Here is a 16,769-nt window from a genome sequence, read left to right on the forward strand (position 1 = left end):
AAACAAAGCTTTTTAAACCGTTTTAACCTTTTCTTCAGGAATGCTAGTCAAAACAGAAGCTATATACGTAATTGTTGGAATACCGAAATACAAAAATAGGTGATATTAGAGCGTGTTAAAAAAAAATGCTTTTTTTTATATGCAACGATACTTAACAATGGTTTTTTAGTAAACGAGATGTAAAATAATAGAAATTTTGACGAATGTCGTCTACGATTGAAAAGTTAAATTTTGAGAAATATGAAATATATATATATTTTCTTGTAGCATTATGATTTTGTCCTGTTATGTTTTGATCGTACAATGCTCCGGGGAACAATAATTTTATTTAATTACATGCAGGGGATAATAATACTGAATTTAATATAAACGCATTTTTAATGCATATATTGATAATTTTTTTTCTTTTTCAAATAATGGCCATTCCCATTGCATAAAATACAGAAATATATGATACATAGTAGTAAAAAATGATGGATTATTCATGTACCGACTTATTTAGTAATAATAAGTTATATTGCCTTAATAAGTGATTTTTGTCTTATTAAAAGAAAAGAAACAGAAAACACAAGAAGAGAGAAACAAATTGATCAGGTATTGGGTTTAAAATTTATAATAATCCAGATAAAGGAGAAGATGTTTGCGAGAAGACTCGGGGTGTCAATGCCTGAAATAGAGTTGTCGCTGGAAAGTGCCAGTAGATCGGTATTTGATTCTTTTTTATAGGAGGTTTTCTCAAGATCGAATTAGGGATGTGTGTGTGATGAATTCACTATTGCCGATATAATTATATATAGTGTGTGATATTATAACTGTGCGAAATGGGAAGGGGTGAGAGTGTCCAGAATCGTTATCACTTCCTTTTGAAGCACGAGACAGCGTTGAAGTAGCAACGCCAGTAATTTTTGTTCTTTGGTTGGCCACGTCGTTGAAGATCCTTTGGCTGAAAAATGACATTTGACCTCCGATGAATTTTATCCTCTCCTATCATCAACATAAGCTAATTAAAAAGTTCACATGTACTAAAAGTTTCCCTTTCCCTTTACGCAGCTCCAACTATAAGTGGAGTACGTAATCTAATTTAATCCAACAAAATCTACAATCTTCCTGCGTCATAACGAACGAGTAGTTGAATTTTAATCAATGGAACACACAAACTGATTCGATCAGAGAGCTATACCTATATATGTATATGGTATTTAAATTTGTATAACCATTGATCGGAACTAATTGTAAGATTGAATAAAAGTAATGAAAACATTCACTTACGAACGATGCTTCGTTCGATCCCAGCGATAGCGTACTTGGTCTTCTGCTATTAAGATTTTTGTCGTTTCCATCCACGGCTTTCTGAAGCTCCACCATCAGTCTGTCCAACAACAAAGCTGCCCTCTTGTCCTTGCTAGTCTGGGAGTTTTCCATGAAAATCTGAAGAGGCAAATTTTCATTTTATTCCCATGCATATATATATATATATATACTTGATGACAGCGCGCGACCTGAAAATCTTCAATTATTATACATATATATTTTTAATTATAACAAGAGCAGTTTCTCTAACGCGGAAAAGTTATATCTCGACTATGTTGCAGAAACAGTATTAATTTCGAGTAAACTGTTCGAAGCAGAGATAAACGAATGATGAAGCAAAACGTAGAATACATCTAGTATGCAGCAAACTATATATATATATATATATATATATCTCGTTGTTGAAATGAGATCAACTTTACGGAGGATTGTCATTCCAATGTTTACTCGCCTCTCTCGTTTCATTAATAAAACTTTTGAAATATCGAGCTTACAGCGTGTTAGAGTAAATACTTGATATTTAAAAATAGTCTGCACAGAGTTTAAGAGAGAATAATGTGGTGCAGAGAAGATTGTGCGTTGATGATTCGCCCTGCTGCAAGAAATACACGGATAAAAGCCTCTTTGTATTTAACGATAAACTCATTGGAATAATTTCGCGAGAATGTGCTATATGTATATATAGGATATAAAGCATCTTTGCTGCATGCGATAGCACAAGGTGCGATATGCCAGCGATAAAAATAATGACAAGTCGGGAGAAAATCTCATTTTACCATCTTATTGTAGCGATATAGTATAGATACGTGCCTTTTATTATTCCGTCGCGTTGCCCGCGTTTCTCCTTAGCAAAACGAGGGCACCGTGTAACTATATATATAGTAACTGGCAAATGTGCAACAATAACGCGGGAATTTCTGAAAAATGCGCGCATATTGTGAGATAAAAACAATAATATAGGTTTTATCAGGTTGAATTAATGCGAGCTAAAAGCGGAATAATCGTATTAAAGAGCTATTTAAACATTGAACGAAGCTCAAGTGGTAACCACAGGTGCCATTCCCCGAGATTTAATTAACAGATAAATCGAGGTATAGGTACAATTTGGGAAATATTGAAAACAGCGAGAAACAATTGCATGCAGAGAAGAATAATGACAGCTTTTCAATAATTTTAAATTGATTTTATAATTAACAGCTGTAATTAAGATCGGAATCGATTAGTCCGCGAGGCTTATCGCGTCTTGTTCCAAGCGCTGCAATAGTAAGATTTATGCTATATACAGGGTGTATCACCGAAGGTGCACCCGAGGTCCAACATAAAAATTCATTTATCTCTGTAAATATAAGAGGTATTAATTTTTTGTATAGAACAGTTTTTATAGTAAATGTAAAGGAACTCTAAACATGTTATATACAAAAAATTAATCCCTCTTATATTTACAGAGATAAATGAATTTTTATTTTCGATTTCTGTTGCGTCTTCGGTTATACACCCTGTATATCTCTCTCTCTCTCTCTCTCTCTCTCTCTCTCGAGAGAGAGAGAGAGAGAGAGAGAGATAGAATCTACCACGTTTTTCTTCCTCAACGATCTTACTTTTAGCCTGATAAGATTGGGGATTCGATGAGGATTCTGTCGTATCCGTGTTTGGGGAAGCATCGTTTATTACAGAGGCTAAAGCGGCTGATAAGGGAGTTTTCCGTCGACGTATTTCCAAATTGATCGAGTTCGATGACTCTGACGAAATGAATCGGTCACTTTTTCAAATTACCTTTATATATATATTTGTGTGTGCGTGTGTGTGTATAGTCTTATAAATAATGAATAGAGGAAGATGATAAATTGTTCGCGCTATAAACCAATTTAGCCAGTCGATCAAACCTCGCGAGTAAATTGGCAGAGGTATATATAGCTTCCCTTGGAGCATAAGTTTAGCGATTTTACAACATCTTCGCTGGGTAATAAGACAGTTTCCTTGTATTGGTGTTTCAAAGAGGAAGGAGCTAGCAGAAGAGAGAGTCTACTTTCCAAGCAAATCTTTCCAACTCGAAACGTTTTCGAGAGACCCTCTGTCTCTATAAATATATATATAATACATACACGCATGCCCCCAGCATTGGCTTTTTTGCAACAATGTTATACTCGTTGTCTCAGGATGAAAAATTCATGAATATCCATCAATGTCCAAGTGCTTGTTTGGAAAGAACGAAAAAAAAAAAAAAAAACCGAGAGAAATTTCCCAACGGAAGGAAGAATAATTTTTATAGTATATATACCGTTGCAATTACTGCTCGGCTGTGCGTAAAGGCACATAATAAACATGGACTTTGCTGTTGACTCTATAGCTGGCCGAGATAATTGAAAAATCGTGAAAAAGAAATGACGACCGAACGAAGCTAAATAAACTTTGGCCGCCCGCCGCCCGCCGCGCGCAAAATCCTATGAATCTGCAGAGAGCGTGCACGATAAATTGCTTCGGTCGCGATTTTTCGGTTGGAGAAAGGTGAAATGTCTGATTGATCCAGGAGCTGTAGGGATTTAAGTGACGGTGATGTATACCATGCGAGAACGAAAGACGAGTGAGGCAGCGCGATTTCTAATGGCGGCGAAAGCACGTCGGCCCGCGCGTGGGGGATTGGCCCTTTTAGCCGAAATCCAAATTTAATTAAGCTCCGTTCAAAGAGAAGCGAGAAATCAATGTAACGTTATATCTCGGTGCAGAAATGGACGCGTATAAGTATTATAGACCGCCAAATCCCTTGCTTGTGCAGATATTCTCTTCTCTTATCGCATATACCGAACGCGTATATAGGATTCACAGGGAAATATATAGCTCAAAACCTATATACATATATTCTATAGAATTTTGAATCGCGCCTTAATTAATCCTGCAATTTTATTCTCTTTCGCTTTGATCGACTTATCGCGAGTAAATCTTTCCTGACGCGAGAGAGATGCATGCACTTCTAAATGGTCCATTTAGTCAAATCGGATGGACGAAAAGTAGAGGAAAAGCATGCAGGCTTCCCTTATTATTGAGTTCTTGACGAATAAGCGAAGCAGCCTTTTTCGCCACTTTTATTTTCGCCTTATTCTTCCAACTCTCTGACGTTTAATATTTATTTTAATATAGGTTTTTTAAGCGCGTCCTGCATCAGCTTCCAATGGTAAACTGCGGGAATTTGATTCGTGTTTAGTGTAGTTTGGCTACAACGCGAGCGTATATATACATATACATTTAGCTGTAGAGAAAGTATAGAGAGGCGAGTTGGGGCCGGACCGCACACGAATCAATTTCCCGTTATGTGGTAACGCTCGAGCATAAATCCGACAAAAATGCTGCAGTGCTCCTTCTCGAGAGTAAATCACATTTCACGTCCCGCAAGACGAAATCCTATATATATATATATATATATATATATATAAATCGAGTCGTTTTTAATCTGTCATGAAAAAGCGAAAATTTATTACGCAATAAATAAAAGAAAAGTGATTTTTCGTAAATGCATCCGTACGCGAGTAATAAAAGTGCGGTATGCGAGTGTTTGCTATTGGAGACCGTTTAAAATTTCAAAGCTTATAAAGGTGGCGTATTGGGAATAAACATTTAAAAACGCTATTGAAGAATGAATTGATTCTATGGACGGACGAATGTTTGAACGCCACTATCGGGGCTGGATTAAAGCGCGCAGAGCTTTTTCCCCAGTGGGATTTGAGAAATTTCTGACACGTAGACATGTACATACATATTTCTAGAGGAGTAGAAAAGTGCGTTGGTGTAGGGGGTGGGGGAGAGCCGGGTAGAGAGGACGTACAGAAAGCGTTGGCGCGAAATTTCAAACGACAGTGCCGAGCTCCGGTTTAATTGCGATATTCAACGTTTCTCACGAATTACCCTCATTGTTTTAAAACTGACGCTCAATTTTCCCTCGATATTTCGCTCGATTCACAATGTTTCGCCAGGGCGTCCGCTTTAACGCGAAACAACAACTATTATTCCACCTTTATATTCCACAAGTATATATATAACTACACCTTTTCTCTTATATATATATATATATATATATATATATTCATTTCCAGAGAAAATCAATGGTTGAGAAAACTCTTGTGCAATTTCATCGAGTAACCCATGAGTCATCTCTTCAGTATCAATTGTATACCAAATTTATTTGAATAAACAATAATAATAACGGTGTAATATTATGATTGTTAAATATTTGTGAAAATCGCTAATATATCATGGTTAATAATTTAAGGAATAACCATGCATTTGGAATCTATAGCAGAGCCTTTTCTTCCAATCTCAAAAGAATTACGTCGAGTTGAAAGATAAAGGGAAGAAAGGAGAATTGACCGATGATTGGAGAGGCAAGATTGCTGGCATGCAGGAAGGAATAAAGAATTGAGAAAATTAGGATGAAAATACGTAGCGTGCATAGCAGCAGTTGAAATTGTAATATCGAGAGCATTATAAGCGAATATGCGTGGCTATATGTATATATATATATACATAGCTGAGGGCAGAAACGAGAAAAACACGAGTCTATATATATGTATAAAGACAAAACCAGTCTTACAGCTCGGTTAATAGAGCTTTGACACAAAAGAGCTTTGGCGTAGCTGGACGCGTTTATTGCACGCTTCTTTCTCGCAGGAGCTTGTGAATTTTTCAACTGGGTGCGTGGGAAGTATCCTTAGAGATAGTCCCCCATCTCTCGTAGAAGAACACTAGCGTCAAGTTTAAATGCAAAGTTGAAAAGAAGATAAATATAAGAGGCAGCTCGTTAATTTCGAAGCACGATTTCGCATTTATTCCTATATATATAGAGCGTGCAGACACTCTTATTGGCAACAAAAAATTCCCTTCTTCTCGGTCTAATCTACGCACTAATTGCTCAAATTGCTTAACACTGCTGCTGAATAAATGATAATATACATATGTGTGGAAGGAAAGAAGCATTCCGGAAGCAGCTTGTATATATTAATGGAGCGCTTTGAAACGAGGTCAATTCACTCGTGTTTCGATAAATTCTTTCTTACGATTTTCACGCTAGAATTAACACAATATTCCGGAAAACTGTTTTCCCTCTGCGTTCTGTGTTCGATCGTTATAACGTTCGTGAAATATTGCTAGTTATTTCGGTACATTAGGATGTAATTACTGCTTGGTTTCCGTTTTACTATTGCGTAGAGAGAGAGAGAGAGAGAGAGAGAGCTTCCTGTCGATTATGAAGCCAAGCAGCTGACGAAATGAATTTTCTCGCAAGTCTTGAGATATTGCTGGGACAAGGTTGCCACTTGAGGTATATAATATATAACTGTGTTTATTGTTAGACGTTGCGGATCGTCGATCGAGTCTCGCGCGGTGCTCTTAAACTTGGCTAGAGCTTTCGTTTAAGCGAGCGTATATTTAACGAGGTTTTAAAAGTTGTATATATATATATATATATATTGTAGGAGGTCGAGAACCGAGTATTTATCAAGGGCCAAAATAAATTACTCTCGCGAATTGCGGAATTGTATGGTTGGGTTGGCGCAGCACACCATCAACACACCAGCACGCGCTGGTCATGATTACTCAGCCGAAAGCCTATCAAATACTTCATTTTCCACTTTCCAAAGTAATCGCTTTCAACTGGATTCGCCATAACAGGTTTTCGGTATACCGAAGGAAAAACTTGCAGAGTGTTTGCACCGGCGTGCTCGAGCAAATTGCCCTCGAGCGATTTTCCAAAAGTCCGCGCGCGCGTCCAGTGTGCAATGGAAAACTGCGAAATTTGCACGTTTATTTCTTGTCCTTTTTCGATTAGTCTGATTAAGCATCCAGCTTGACGCAGTAATAGCGCGTAAGCTAATACCAGAAGGAAGGACGGCTCGTACCAATTGCTTCGATAGTTTCTAGTTTCCAAAGACACTTTATTCTACGTCAAGCTCGTTTTCTACTTTGCTTCCTGTTCGCAAAGAGAGTCCCCGCCCCCGCTTAATTATAGCGAGCGGGAGAAATGCGTGTCAATTAATCGCATCCAAGCTCATTTACTATCTTCAAATTAAAGCAACTATTTTCAAGAAATTCATTAAAATTCAGAGATCTGACGGTGACAAGAATTTCCTGGCAGAATTATAGATGAGATACCGCATAATAATACAGGTACGAATCCTTCAAATGTGTGCATGCGTTACGATAAAATATTATTTCTCTTCGATAATATCAATTACCGAAGATGCGATCGACGAAAAGTCCAAAGAGTCGAGTTATAATTGAAAGAGCATTGTAAATATATATATATATATATATCTACATATACGTATGGGGATGACTTGGAGGCACTGCGTTTAACGCAACCGTCGTTAATTACCGTGCTTTGTATATCACACAGCAGTAACCTAATTAAACGATTCAGCCCCCTGCAGGTCTGTCATTGTCATTAGTGTCATCAACACATAAATTGATCATCATCGACAGCAGTACGCATCTTCGTAGATTCTTCGAACGCGTCCGGGATAATCCAAACTCCTCATTATTCATATTTTTACAATGAACCTTTTTTTAATTTATGTCTGCAATGGATAGATTGACGTTTTTTCTGCGTCTATAGGCACGAAGAAGCCAATAGAACGCGTCAAAATTAAATCGTGTAGGATGAGCGTTAAACGCGATGGGTATATATACATATATATAGACATATATATTTATAATGGGTCGGCCCAAGGATTTACGTGTTGACGAATAATCCATTTATATTAGTATGTGGATTTATACGCAAATCTCATCTGCCTACGAACGCACCTACGTGACTCCCAACATTTATCACCCTCCCCCCTCTCTCTCTCTCTCTCTCCCTCCCTCTCTTCCCTTGATATAATTTTTTTTTTCAGCGGTCCATTTGAATTCGTGCAAATATTCACACAAATGTGCGTGTGTGTGTAACAAAATCTGTATAGAAAAGCTATATGGGCATATATATTAACGCGACGATAAAATATCAAGGTATATAAATGTCTATTTTGTATATACGAAGATATCTTTCGTCGAAGGGATGATGAAGCGTGCGCGTGAAATTCATGAGAGAACCGTTCCAATTACAGAAAAGAAGGCGTCATGGGGTTCATTGGAAGAGACGGAGCTAGCCTACTTGGCATATTCTTTATTATTTCACTCACATTTACGCGAGCACGTTCGTTTGTATCGTTTTAGCACACGGTTCATCTCTTCTCCTCCCGGCCATTACATCAATTTGTTCGATCAACGCCAGTTTCACTGAAACGTTGCGTAGTAACCTGCAGTAACAAACTACAATCAACGATCTAGAGCACGGAAAAGCCAATTCTTATCAACAACGCGCCCGCGATATTCCATCTCTATTTTTTCTTCAGCAACGAGACACTCGATTAGCCGAGCTGTAAATTGTTAGTGGGCACACACAGCTATAGTCCCGAGGAGAGGAAGCGATCGAGTGAAATTGGAATTTTTCCATTGCACGTGCGATGCTGGATCCTCCTTAAAAATTCGAATAAATATATAGCGAGCGAGCAAACGTGGCTGCATGCCTCTTTTCGGAATACTATATATATTCGACCAATGCTCGTGACACGATCGAGTCACGTACCCTGGATGACAGGGGGGTCTATCAAATTATGGCTGAAATGAAAGTTTCGAGGGAAAGTAGGAGCGAATGGGCAAGAGGGTGCGTGCGTGTTAATCGTCCTGTGTAAACTGAATAAATGGCTGGAGTATGTATGCATTGTATACACATACACTGCATAACGCGTTGCCATGGCAATTGTGCTTGATACGCATTGTTATTGCTGTTGCTGCGACAATTATTAATACTGCTGCCCTGGCTATGATCAAGGAAGAGAAACCTGGATATATACGCGCAACAAGTAGTAGTCACGGTCGAGCGAGAGTCGGACGCCAACGACGCGTTACTAAACTATTACTTTGTCGCGACGTACAATCATCCGCAAAAGCGATTTCAGTGGTCTCGATGGAAATAGAACGACGAGGGGACGGAAAGAAAAGAAACAAACGAGACTACCGATACCAATCAGGAGAGAAGGTGAAACTATTCCATCGTTTATTTCTTCTCCAATTATTGAACGACCGACAAATAGCCCAGGCCGTAACGCTGGCTTCCACGACCCTTCGACGACACACGCGCATTTTCAAATTTCCATTCTATTCGATTATAACAATAGACGCGTTCCATCAAAGTTACGGAAGGGTAATCGCGCGACTGCCTCGATAAAATGCTTCAAATCTTCTTAGCCCCATGTTCGATCGATCCATTTAATCCTCATTCAATCGAGATCTATTATTCTTATTTGCTATATCTATAATGTGATGGTAAATGTTTCTTTTTTTTTTTGGCTAGTTCAGGAAATTTAAGCGTATAAGAAGGAGCGGATATTGCGTCTTTATGAGCGCTTCTTCGAGCTTTTCGTTGGCAAAACTGTTGCTTTATAGAATTTGCTGGGTTTGGTGAAGTACGCCGTTTCCAGTGACGTTTCCTTTTAGAGATTTCAACGCTTGTCGCACCAACCAACAGAATTGAGATAACGTTATTGAAATAGAAAGTGTCAGCAGAGAGCTGACACTTCTGTATTTGCTTGTTATATACGTGTATCTAGAACTCTACTGGATCCATGCTCTCTCTCTCTCTCTCTCTCACCCCCACATCTTACATCTTAGATTAGTCAAGTTAAATTTTCAAAGTTTCGCAACAGATTCACGAACAATGATAAGAGCCATGCTTTGCTCGAGTAATTTGTATACTGATAATCATAAGGTAGTGTCGATTAATCGTTCGACCGAGCTACTGTGCTCGATGGAATATTAATTTTATTATCTCCTAATACTAAATAACTCGATTGATTTTTTCTGCTTGAAATAAGTTTAATATGTCCTTGAATCAGCTCGGCGATTGAGCGTGTAATTAAAGATTTTCTCTGCTAAACGAATCGTTCGTAGAATCATCTAATTTAATTAACAACTTTTATCGGACATTTAACGATTTCGGAATGCTCGCTATATCAAGAGACTATATAGTCTTGAAATGTGTAATTACGGACTCTCAACTTGTATTCAGCCATACTATTTTTATTTCACTCTTTGCAATTAAAGCAGGTACGAGAAAATGGTTTACTCTATTTCAGAAGAGTGTTTCGCGAATGGATATATGTATATCTACGCCCGTAATAACAATGGCATATTTTAAAAAAATACTGATACATATGTGCTTGGTTTTTTTAAATGTGTACACAACGACCGTTCGTTCCAAGAAATAATTGTATTACATTATTATTGAAAGCAAACATATAACGCACAATGAAAATTGTCTCTTTATATTTGCGATAATAAATTAATTACGTGATTGAGCAAAGCTGCAGGACATATATGCATGTATATAGGGAGAAAATACCAAAGGAAATAAACGATAGATCGAAATAACATAGAAAATTCCACTTGCCTGATCCTCGTCATTCCTGTTGATGTAATCGGCGTCGTTATCCAGTGCATTTCTCTTGGCGATATTATGCAAGACGGGGTTAGCTAGGATTACCGGGAGCAAAACCAACATAGCCACGAGTAGTAGAGGACTGCCCATCCTGATGACCATTCTTCTTTAATTTCAAACAATTTTCGCAGACGGCCGATCCAATGAAAATGTTCACTGCTGCTCCCTGAGGAACAATCGACAACATACATATATATATATATATATATATGTATATATATAGTACACAAATTATTTCTAAGGAGATTATACGCATTAGAAAGTAGGTATTTTCGTTGGTCGTGCATGGAAATGATTCGACGAGTCTCTTACTGAAAGCTATATGCAGTTAAAGATGTTGAGAGGGTTGGACAGCTTGCGGAGCACACACCGAAAGAATGATGTTCGTTTCGTGAGGGAGCAAGGAAGAACGCAGTCTGCAGGATCGGAAAGGCGCGAGATGTGACGGACCGGTAGCCTGGCTGCCTTCCTATATACTGGTACTTAGCACTGTGTACCGCGTACGCATGCCAATCCGACGCAAGCGCCGATAATACACGTCGCACCGTTCGCCACTGAAAACATTCATCCCGACTCCAATCAATCTTAAATCTTAATCATTAAGAAACTACCCTCGTCATTTTCTTCTCTTTCTTCTGAAAATTCATCACTTTTTTCTCTCTCGATTATTTCATCCCGTGTCTTTACCGTAACGCGCTCTCTAAAATCCTTTTCCATATCTTTTAAATATTTATACCTTCTTTTTTTATACTGAACATTAACGCACGCTATTGGTCGTAGCTCCCTTACGTCACGTTTTCTCTGTATATTAACATGCGTCAGTTTGTTTATGTCAGGCTACGATCCAATTTGAATTTTTGTATTGCCGTATTTTCAAAGAAGCATGCAATCCGTTGAATAATTTAATAATAATCAGTTACATGTGTGGGTATTACACGCGCAATAATTTTTCAACGAGTAAGCTTATCGATGACGAGCAGTCGGTGACACCTTGTCGTCCTGAATCCTGGATATCATATACAGCTGGACTCAATGCAATTTTGACTTTGTTCTATTTTTTTTTTTTTTTTTTTTTTTTTTTCAATGTTTGCTTTAGCACGTTTATTCTTATCAAACTAGACGAGAACGTTTTAAGCTTTGAAAACATGTATAGTATATGGATGATGCTAGAACGTTGATAGATACATATAGATATATATATATAACGGTTTGTCTACATGATTTTATGTGTATATAAAAGAGACGCGGTGAAATTAGTATTTAAAATATAAATAAAAAATAATTTTAACAATAATTATAAGAATATTTAATAAGAGTCGTTAATGTTAAGGATGAGAGAAAGAAATTAGTTGGTTGAAACATAATAGACGCGGTTTACAAACATGCTTATCGGGTAATTCTTACGTAAATTCAGAAGTCTGACAGAAAATATCAATTGACTCTTGCTTTAAGACAGTTTTATATGAACAGGGGGATCGAGGGACTGGAAAATTTTAGGAATTAATTAGCAGCTTGAACGAATTATCTTGGTTCATCAAGTCTGAATTAGTCGTAGCTAAGGTTACACTCTCTTTCTCTCGCTGCTTAAGAAAATAGAGTATATATACACCTTAAAAGTCTTGTGCAAACTTTAAGATTTAAAGACTACTGGAATATTGAAGAAAAATAGAAAGAATTCACTTGAATAAAATGAGCTTCATTGATCGAATAATTACTCTGCTCCGTTCAACAGTTGAAATGTTCATTTTAACTTTAGCATAATATCTGTAAACATAAAAATAGAGGGCCTGCGAGCACAAATTAAACGTATCTTTTTACTAGCTGACGACCTCTTTTGTATATATACACACGGGTTAGCGTAATTTGTGTAAGTTCTCTATGAGGTAGCACGCGGAATTCCAATCGTGAAAATTAATTTAAAGATACAAGCGACGAATTATTTCGTCGGACTATTATCTCTTCATACGCTTTATTTTCTTTTGATTATGATTTTCGGCAAGACTAGTCACAAGGCTAAATTTATACCCAGCGAAATTTTAAGAAACAATGGATAATCGCTAGAAAAAGTTGTGATAAAAGATTCACGCAGGGTGACGTAATTACTCTTAATTAGCATTATTTATTAGTTAATTAGCTTAATCTGGACGCGTGTAAAATTCAAGATGAAATTACATAAGAGGATCAGTGTTTCGTATTACGGCTGGCCGGAGTGGCCAATCATTAATTACGACAAAGAGTATTTTTTATCACATACACACACACACACACACACAGAACAAAAGATTAGTTGAAACAATGAAATATTACTCAACTTGAATACATTTTCTTTAAAGATTCAAGTAGGTACCTATATATAATACTTAAAACAAGGAATTCTTTTAACCATTTAAAAGATCTGTACAGTTTTAAATTAATATATAAGAGTTGAGATGATAAAGAAAATTTTTGCTCAACTCGAATAGCTTAAAAGATTTCAATTGTTCAATTAAAATTAACCGAATACTGATTTCAGAGTATTCTTAGTCGGTCTCATAAGACGACAATTACTTAAGTAATTAAATATTTGTGTAACTCGATGATATATTTACTTATAAATCAATTCGATTGACTGGTTGCAGTAAATTGGGTATTGATTTTAAGGGTGCTTTGTACGAGACCTTATAACGAGAAAATTACTGAAATTAATAAAACATCTTTAATTTGCTGATATCTACATTAGCTTAAAACAGCAATTCAATTGTTTAGTTGAAGTAAATCAGGCATTGATTTACGAATTAATTTAAATGTTTATGAATTAATAAAATATATTTATGATGCAATGAAATATCCTTTTCCACTAATACGTATCAATTTTGAACACACACACACACACACACACACAATATCTTTAAAAAGGTAGAATTTAATTATTTACCTTCTGTTCCCCTACGTGGGTATGTGTGTATGGCACTGTTTCTGCACATAAAATATATACATATATGCACATGAGTACACACATTATGATATTATCTAATTATCAACGCATTCACCCGTATAAATACTCTCTTACCTACATTTTAATATATAATAATTTACGAATCTACATAGATACAAACATATGATTAATCATGCAAAAAATGCATGTTTAACTGCAAGTTGATAATAAACAATCTCTTAGTGCGATTAGGCAGGTAAAGAAATTACTCGATTCAAATAAATTTTGCATGAATATTTCCAGTAAAATAAATTTCTTCATTTAAATAAATAGCTGACCAAATTAAAAGAAAAATTAATTAATTCATACCAAGTTTAATCCGTTTAAATTAAAATTCATTAATATCCAATAGAATTTTCCAATTAGACTATTCAATGTGTGATTTATCTGTGAATAAAACTATTATCTACCTTAATGTGTGTGTGTGTGTACACGAAAAATTTACATCGAGTTGATGTATGTATAAAGATATATACTTTTTGCGCGCAATAGCATTATTCATTGATTCTGACGTTGGCAGAAGGCAACAGGACCAGAATTAAAAAAGTGATGTAAACTAACCGACGCCTCGAATGTTTCAAGTCGCGGGTCTAAGATCCTCTTGTCGGAAGGAAGGTATATAGAAAAAGACCCGGCGTTGACTGATTATAATTAGTTGTTGCTGTAGTAATTAGAACTGTTGCGGGACTCGAATCCAATATGAGTAAGATTTTTCACCAGCTATTTGTTGCAACTTGTGAGACAATATAGGAACGCCTAAAGAAAGTTATACAGCGCTTCGTTAAACAGAGCTACATTTTGAGATAAACCTTGAAAGTACTATACAGATACTAAAGAGAGAGAGAGAGTTTGTAACTATATAAATCTATCCTGTATCTTTATCGGACATATAATTAATACGAGCTGTTTGCGTTTCGATAGTCAATATTATATTAATATTAAATTCATGTAATATTAATTAATGAATAAAAAAGTTTATATATAACTATTTTTTCCCCTTTGCTCAACCTTTTTAAAATATATACTACTTTCTAGTGAACGAGGCAAACGACGAGACAAACGGAATAAACATTATAGGAAGGAGGAGAGAATTGTAGTGTTTTTTACTTATTATTATTACATTATTATTATATTCAAGAAATCTTTATAATTAAAATATTGACTATATCGAAACGCGTGCACCTCGTAAAACTCTTGAATCATTTATGGTTGCAATCGTTAAAGTATCGGGAAAGGAATAATGTATCTGCAATGAATTTTATTTCAAGCCAGAGATGTGCGTGGGTATAGAAAATTCGCAATAGGTATTGGAGTAGCAAACAATTATATCGAGATTCCAGTCTTATACGATATTATATAGCGATCTCTCCGTTATGGCAACGTCTCACAATTGAAGCCAAAAGCTTCCGGGTTCTGTCATAACCGGATATTTATATCGTCGAGTTCATATGGTTTCGCTATACGACTCTGTGCCATCTCGTACTCCTTTTCCCCTATTTCTCTCTATTTCCAGCATTGTCTCGAACGATTCGTGTAACGGTGGAATGAATACGTGTAATATATATATATATTCTTGTCAGATAAAGCAACAAGTTCTAGTTTAGTTTAGATCTACTACCAATTCTGAAAAGTGTATTCAAGAGGTAGGAAGAGCATTGTAGGTGTCGCTACATGTTTCCGCAGTTGATTAGAGTCAGAACCATTTTCAATTAAAAATGTTTCGTTTATTATAAATGCACATTTATACATTTGTATACGTGTGTTAAAAACATGAGACATGTGTGTCTTAGTATATGATATTATAGTTAGAAGTTTAATCGTTATTTATAAATGTATTTATTTAACAAAAAAAAACCTCTTACAACAATTTTACACTATCTAACTAATGATAACGAAAATGATATTTATTAAAGAGCAGCCGTAAAATTTGAAAAAACAATAATAAAATAAAGAAACTAATATCGCTCCTTTACCGTAAATTTGTCTGTTTTTCTTTCCCTCCTTTTATCTAACATAATTAGACATGATTATAGAGTACTATAAAAATTTAACAAATTCTTATAAAAACAGGCTATACTTGGTAATTTTTGCACATGTGGAATTAGATGAAAAATTTGAGAAACATGCTATTTACATTATTTGGGGGATAGCAATGTAGAGAAAAATATAGAGAGTTTATTAAAGAAATGAGATTGATAACATATCATATGCTGGGCCGATTTTCAGAAGCGAGTATTTTCGAAGTAGTCACATCGTAGTCGATTGCGTAACATTGGAAGTCAATCAGTAGGTAGATGTAGCGTGGAGTGAGATAATGGCATCTCAAAATTGCCTGTAAAGGTTTTCCTCGTACCACTCTGCCACCTACTGAGACTTGTTTCTTTCAGAGACTGAAAAAAAGTCAGTTATACCACATATATTCCTCTTTATGTGGTTACCTTTTTTGATAAATTCGTGCCATTAGCAAACTAATCTATAAATAATGTATTTGCAATACCCTTTCAATCATTTTAATAAATCAGTTTCTTTCTCTAAATGTTAAATCATTTAGTAAATTAAGTATATGGCAGAGACATTAATAATAATCGACAAACTATATAATCACTAAAAGTAAATTTCTTATTAATGATCTTATATTTTTTATTAAAATATTATAATTATAAACTCAATTGTTTTCAAATTGAATCTCTTCAGCATGTCAGTAGAGCTTAGACAAATTATTCTCCATGCTTTTTCATTTACGTTATTTTTGTTAAAAAAAAAAAATAAGTGAGATTTATTAGTTTATGAATATATTAATATTTTTATTATATATATAAGTCTCTTTTGTGAAACTTGATCCTCTTCTGATTGTATCTCTTTTTCCATATTTTTACTTTCAAACATTAAAATTACTGAAAGCTTTGATCCTAGCAGTGTTTGCTTTTACCGACGACTAATAAAATGGCTTATAAGTACTAA

General features: G+C 35.7%; 1 protein-coding gene across 1 annotated transcript; it reads right to left on the reverse strand.

Annotated features, from left to right (window-relative positions):
- Positions 1-410: 410 nt before the first annotated feature.
- LOC136784720 (uncharacterized) lies at positions 411-11,291 on the reverse strand. The gene is made up of 4 exons (XM_066745591.1): positions 11,147-11,291; positions 10,787-11,000; positions 1,270-1,428; positions 411-943 (listed from the first exon to the last, which is right to left on the reverse strand). The coding sequence occupies exons 2-4, from the start codon at positions 10,934-10,936 to the stop codon at positions 854-856; spliced, it is 399 nt and encodes a 132-aa protein (XP_066601688.1). The 5' UTR covers positions 10,937-11,000; positions 11,147-11,291; the 3' UTR covers positions 411-853.
- Between the last annotated feature and the right edge of the window lie 5,478 nt (positions 11,292-16,769).

The sequence above is a fragment of the Prorops nasuta genome, unplaced genomic scaffold (genome assembly GCF_024137725.1).
Source record: "Prorops nasuta isolate Cenicafe-Biocafe unplaced genomic scaffold, Cenicafe_Pnas_1.2 PNAS00067, whole genome shotgun sequence".
NCBI classification, from domain to species: domain Eukaryota; kingdom Metazoa; phylum Arthropoda; class Insecta; order Hymenoptera; family Bethylidae; genus Prorops; species Prorops nasuta.

Excerpts from the sequence above, each read along its gene's own strand:
- LOC136784720 (XM_066745591.1), bottom strand. The coding sequence starts at position 10,936 with ATGGTCATCAGGATGGGCAGTCCTCTACTACTCGTGGCTATGTTGGTT. Across the intron at positions 1,429-10,786 it reads ACAGGAATGACGAGGATCAG|ATTTTCATGGAAAACTCCCA; the intron begins GCAAGTGGAATT and ends TTGCCTCTTCAG. Across the intron at positions 944-1,269 it reads GATCGAACGAAGCATCGTTC|CCAAAGGATCTTCAACGACG; the intron begins GTAAGTGAATGT and ends GTCATTTTTCAG.